This window comes from Electrona antarctica, assembly GCF_951216825.1.
Source record: "Electrona antarctica genome assembly, chromosome: 17".
NCBI classification, from domain to species: domain Eukaryota; kingdom Metazoa; phylum Chordata; class Actinopteri; order Myctophiformes; family Myctophidae; genus Electrona; species Electrona antarctica.
This window is the reverse complement of record NC_136798.1, coordinates 7,290,497-7,296,738: the sequence shown is the minus strand read 5'-3', so window position 1 is coordinate 7,296,738 and position 6,242 is coordinate 7,290,497. Positions and strand designations below refer to the sequence as shown.

The window sequence follows — 6,242 nt, the reverse complement described above, 5'->3', positions numbered from 1 at the left end:
GAACTACAAGCTCGTAGCGCGCCACTCGGTGGCACGCTATGAGCTTGTAGATCTGCTATTTTTCAATAGCTAAAGTATAACAGAATGCTTAAAACGGCAAAAGGGGTTCCTGCCCAAAATGGGTTAATAGATCAAAATCGTGTTCATTTTTAAGTCCAACGTAAACAAGGACCGTGTTGGAAGATATGAATTCACTGAAATGAAATACATTTTTGATTTATGAATAACAAGACCAATTTTAAAAAGTTCAAGCGTTAATGATTTTATTGAACAGTTCATTAGGGTGTTACAAATAACAATAGAAAAACTATTTTCAAAAAAGTGCTGTCAGTTCAGAGAAATAAAGACACAAATATGAAAAACAAAAACTGTACAAGAACTGCGCAGAAATGTACATTTGGCATTCAAAATTAAATAATAAGAAATAATATTTATAAAGAGGGCCTAGACTGCACCCTGTCAAAGGCTTACATGCCACGTCCTCTAAAGGGCAGATTCACACTATGGTCCCGGTCGTGCACTCGGGACCACTTGACAGATGTTGTGGTAGTGTGAATGCATGCGTACCGTTCCCGGGAGCGGATTACCCAACCGTTCCCGGGACCACATGGAGGTAGTCTCGGGACCGATTGAAGTGTACTAGTCTCGGATACAGATCGATGCAATGTGAAAGCATGGGATACAGTTGAATGAAGTGAACTCGGGTGCGGAAGAATCAAGGCCAATGTGAATCATGGCCAGCGAGGGACCAGGCAATCGTATTGGGGAACAGTTAGAATCAAACGGAGTCAGTGTGAATCTGCCCTAAAACGTCAACTGAAACGCGGGTGAATACAACACCGTACAGTACAATAGATAGAACGCCGTTCTCAACAGAACTTCCATCCCTCAGAATGGTAAGACTCTTGTGTTCAGAGTTCAGAGGCCCCACGCCGCAGTGATCTGAAACTAGTCCATAAGGCTGAACGGTGTCATCTCGTTAGTGCTTCCACAAATACATTTAGTGCGATACGAGCTTTAGATGAGTACAAACAAACAGAAAAAAAGACACACACAGGGTGAGTTCAACTGGTCAGCTCTTTGGTACAGCTGCCGTAGGCTGTTTTTGTATCGAAGAGTGCACCACATTGACCAGATAGGGGCAAAACAGTAAACCGAATAATATGGTTCAAATATTTTTAAGAGCTTCACTAGGCTCTTGATGTTAAGTGTAGCAGGAGTAGCAATTTGAAACCATGTTCACAGATGTAATCTATCTATTTTTCCTAGAGGTCTGGCAATGAGTTAGCTGTGTTGGTGATTTAGGCACAGTGTCCGGTCCATCCGAGGCACAGGAGAAGGACATTAAACTCCATAATAAGATTTTAATCTAAAAAGGCCCGCTGCAGTGGGACACTTGGTTGACACAAAGCAGATTTCATTGGTCAAGCTCATTGCCGTGCAGCCAGAATACAGCAGAACTGCCATTCGAATGTTGTGTGACACACAAAAAACAAGTAGTGCTTGTTGGAGAAACAAAACGCTGTTCCACCTCAAATAAGCCTATCTCACAGAATTTCCCCGCCCCCCTTAATACGCCCCCTTTCGGGGCTAGTGGTGATAGCGTGACGTCACTCCATAGACACTACATGTTAACAAGAGGTAATTTAAGAAGTCTACAACTTTTGTTTTCTCAAGGTAAGGTTTGTTCTATCTGTTCGAGCTGATTTACCATCTTGTTTGCTTCATAATAATATTGGTCTGTCACATTTTTACATTAGAAAATGTACTTAGATTCTCCAGAGAAAAAAACGTGTAAATGCTAATGTTAAATGACACCACTATCTACCGGAAGTGGGCGTGGAAAGCGGGCTGTGAGATAGGCCTATGACGACGATAACAAAAACAAACCTGAAAGTAGGGATGCACCGATATGGAAATTCTTGGTCGATAACTGTTTACAATTTAGTTGATAGCCGATACTGATACCGATATATAAGTATGTTAATTTATTTGTTGTCGTTTTTATTTCCCCCTTTTGTGCCAGGGAAACAAATACATCTTCAATACAAGAAATAAATGTTCCGAATCTATAGCTTGGTAGGCTGCAGATGACCAACACACCAACATAGCCAACGCAAAATGTATGCTTATAAACAACAGACAAATATCGGCTACTGCCATCGGTTACAGCGATATGTGGCCGATACATTGGTGCATCCCTACCTGAAAGCCTTCCATTTTGTGTTTCTCAGAGCCGTTAGGTGGCCGTGACGATGGCAGGGACCCTAATGGTGGCGGGTGGAAGCAGGTGGTTTTCATTCTCGATCTGATAGGCCACATCAGTGTGGGGGGCGGAGGCATCGGACAGGTCTTGCACGGTGATTGGTTCGTCCTGATCTTGATCCAGAGATTGCAATTGGTTGTTGAAGTATCTTTCCGCCTCCTCAGACAACTGGTTGTCTCTGTTGTCCTCCTCCTTCTGTTGCAGGGGAGTTCAGAGGGAACTGAGTTTAGCTGGTTTACCCATATATATACCCAACACCTGGACACCTCTCTCACGAATAATTCAAACACACCCTTTCCACAAATTACGTATTTCAGCTGATTTTTCAAACATAAGCAGTCTCATGAATCATACGACCGTATTCTCCACAGGCCACTTCAGATATCATGAAGTCTACTTTGTAGACTCCTATAGATCATGTACTTTGTATGACATACCTCTTTCTTCATCCTGTAGTACTCATCGATGGCATACTGATACTTGGCTGACGTTATGCCAAACAAGGAGGCCATCCTCTCTCCCAGGTAGTCGCAGGCTGAAAGATAAGAATATAATATGAGAAACTGAGGACAAACAACAACATTTGGACAAGCATACTGTAGCATGTGGAATAAAATACATTCGGGTCCACAAAATATATATATATACAGTATATATCTAAACACAGCATGAGGCAGGCTATCCATTATTTTCCTTTGTTGTAAACTTGAAACTGGGTTTTTGAATGGCAGCTAACCTGAAATGGTGTTAGTAGCAGCCTTCCACATGTGGAACCAGACGTATGGACCCCAGGTCATCTGCGACTGTAACGGTAAAATGACAACAGTTTGAATGTACATTTCAATGTCAGGTGGCCAGACAATAATCTATCTATGACTATAAATGCACCAAGTCTCTGTGTGTGTGTACGTACGTCTGTACATCTGTAATCCACGTAACTCGAGAACCGTTCACCTCACTGACTTCAAATTCGACACACACGTTCCACGGTTCCACCCCACCACAGGGGGTGCAGTGCCCGGTGTCAGTCGGACCCACGGTTATCCAGAACCACCCCAAAAAGGCCTCTGCCCGGGCTCTGGACAGGGCCTCTGCCCAGTGGCAGTGTCCATACAGTATATGGAGCTGGCCTGTTCTGACATCATTCTGAAGTGTGCATACTGTAGACTCCATATTTGGGCATGCCTGACAAAGAACTCCATATATGGGCATAAAAGGGACACAGACATAATATCTGGGTGGGGCATTCATTTCCAACTTGCATCGTTCCAAGTAGGGGCCGATTCATACTCCTATTTTACCGCTGTTTCGGCGCTGTAGTGCCGAAATGATTTAGGCTCGTCAGAAATTTTCAGTAGCACCGAAGAGCCGACTTTAGGACGCTACCCGCCCCCCCAAACCTCAAATGACGTCACATTGTAGGATCTACAAGGCGCCGAACCGACTTTTATTCGGCTCTAAAATAGGAGTATGAACCAGTGCCCAACGGGCACCGCTGTAGAGGCGTCAATGAGCACCGCTCTAGTTCTATTAAAGTGAAAATTACAATTCATGGTCGTTACCTTGAGACATCCATGGTCACTGTTGGTCATTGGCTATTTTAACTATTCAAAAATCTTTTTTTAGGCAAAGTAGGTTTGGGGTAAGGGGTTTAGCCTTATTTTATATGAATAGAGAGTTAGAGACGGCACCCGGAGGAAACCCTGAGGCGAAATGGACATAGTGGCCGGATTCGTCATTGCAGCTCGAGCCAGCGCTGGTCCGTTGACTGTCATTGCGCACGTTCATGTTATTGGGCCCATGACACGTGAACGCTGTTTCATACGTGAACGCGCGCAATGATAGTCAACGGCAGCGCGTTCATGTTATTGGGCCCATGACACGTGAACGCTGTTTCATACGTGAACGCGCGCAATGATAGTCAACGGCAGCGCGTTCATGTTATTGGGGCAAATCCATCCCAGAATGCACTCTGTTCCTACCCGGAAGGAGGAGTGAAATCGTCTCATGCGCTTTTGAGCAACTTAATGCTAGTGGATGGGAGGAGAACTCTGGTGCCGTCTCTATTCATATATACTCTAAGGGTTTAGCATGGCCAAAAAGTGCTGTCTGCGGGCACGCCCCTAACCCTGATTTCAGCTGACACTCGTGATTTTGTACTGGCACGCTATACATTCTCACTTTGTTAGCTCACACATGCATACACAATTTCTTGAATGATTTATAGCGATGCGTCCTTTTGTCGTTCTTTCTTCACACACACACACACACACACACACACACACACACACACACACACACACACACACACACACACACACACACACACACACACACACACACACACACACACACACACACACACACACACACACTTTATCATTCATTCTTATTAATTTCCTTAACACGTACATTTATGATTTATCATCCATACCATCCATCCATTTGCTAATCGAAAACACGTGTCGTGCACAGTACACATTGCACCTACTAGACACACCCTAGTGTCCTATGATGTCCTCACCCTCACCGCATCAACCGGGGGGGACAGCAGGTCCTTCCTCTCTGCCTCCCGGTCCTCACCCTCCTCCTCCTCGTCTGTGCTGTACTCCTCCATCGTCTCCCCGCTGGAGAAATGGATGATTCGTCGAGGAGCCTTCTCCCTCTGCTGCTGCTGCTGCGTGCCTCGCACGCCCTCTCTCATCTCCACTTCTTCTCCCAGATCCACACACTGGAAATCTTTGGGCAGGTTTGACGTCTGTGAGACGGATAGAGACAGTGTCAATAATGCATTTTTCTTTTCTTTCTTTATTCCTCCACATTTTTGGAATGATGGGACCAATACAATCAGGGTGGGATACAAAGGGTTGGCCTAATTATAAATGTATAGGCGATGGTGATACTCCACCTAGTCCACTGCTCCTCCTAATTAGCCAATTAGCGATGAACTGCAAACAGCTGCATATTCCAACATGACTGTGTAGTGTGTATATTGTGTAGGCTAAAGCAACGATCTGTCCTGAGTGACTCCTCCTGACAAAATGCATTCACATTTCCACATACTTAATAACATTAGCTCATTCATCGAAATGACAAAACTGACAGTTTGTGACCAGGCACAAGACATCAGCATCATCCATCCATGACCATCATCATCACCACCACCACCACATAAACAAACGGTAGGCGAAAATGAAACAAAAACACAATTATTTACACACAGAAGAGCTGAATTAACACTCTGTTGACTCGGACAGTTTCACCTACCTGTTCGAGGTCCATATTTTTATTTTGCCCTATCGACACATTAACGTTGGTGAGATACAGCGATATGTCGGCCATGCCCGCTGTTATACTGTTGTCTTTGTATTCCTGGGTGGATGCTGGCATGCTGCGCCCACAGCGCCGCTCCGTGTCACTTGCCCAAAAGACCAGATCTACAACCTATAACGCGTCGCATCGTGACCCCTTGTTGGCTTGCAAATCTGTCATTTTTCTTTGCAAGATATTAAAGCTGACGGACGGAGGGAAGCGTTCTGCTGTAGAATGTACAGAATCCCATCGCTCCGGAGGGACCATCGTGCTGTGATAGGTTCACTGGTTGTCGTGACAACCAGTTGGTTGTCATGGTTATGAGGAGAACTAGCATGCTAATTAAATTCCGTGAGATTTATTTCAGGTAGCTCACTGAAGCTCAGAACATTTCGCTGCAAACATGTCAAACGTGATAATAGGGCTTTTCCCCCAATATTTCCATATTTTGCCTGTGCAGTTCATAGTTCATACTATACTACACAAGTAGGCCTAGTGTAGTATTTTATTTCTTATTTAATATTCCTATAAGAATCGATTAGATATGATACAATAAAATGGGTGATATTTAATTGGATTATTGTTTCTTATCCAATAGGATTGGTTCACTGTAAAAACAAACAAAAAATTAAATCCTATACGATTTTAAGGTTTGATTTATTTT

At 44.0% G+C, this 6,242-nt stretch overlaps 1 protein-coding gene across 3 annotated transcripts; it reads right to left on the bottom strand.

Moving 5' to 3' along the window:
- Nucleotides 1-246: 246 nt before the first annotated feature.
- Nucleotides 247-5,837, bottom strand: LOC306941408 (protein FAM177A1-like). Of its 3 annotated transcripts, XR_013792137.1 has the most exons (6): nucleotides 5,534-5,837; nucleotides 4,791-5,024; nucleotides 3,003-3,069; nucleotides 2,704-2,801; nucleotides 1,872-2,461; nucleotides 247-1,542 (listed from the first exon to the last, which is right to left on the bottom strand). XR_013792137.1 is itself a non-coding variant. In XM_079526859.1 (5 exons), exons 1-5 carry the CDS (start codon nucleotides 5,654-5,656, stop codon nucleotides 2,240-2,242), a joined length of 744 nt encoding a protein of 247 aa, XP_079382985.1. In that variant the 5' UTR covers nucleotides 5,657-5,837; the 3' UTR covers nucleotides 247-2,239. The 3 variants fall into 3 exon arrangements, 2 of the variants coding, with proteins under 2 accessions (XP_079382985.1, XP_079382986.1); XM_079526859.1 differs by having other exon boundaries at nucleotides 247-2,461; XM_079526860.1 differs by having other exon boundaries at nucleotides 247-2,461; nucleotides 4,797-5,024.
- Nucleotides 5,838-6,242: the final 405 nt, after the last annotated feature.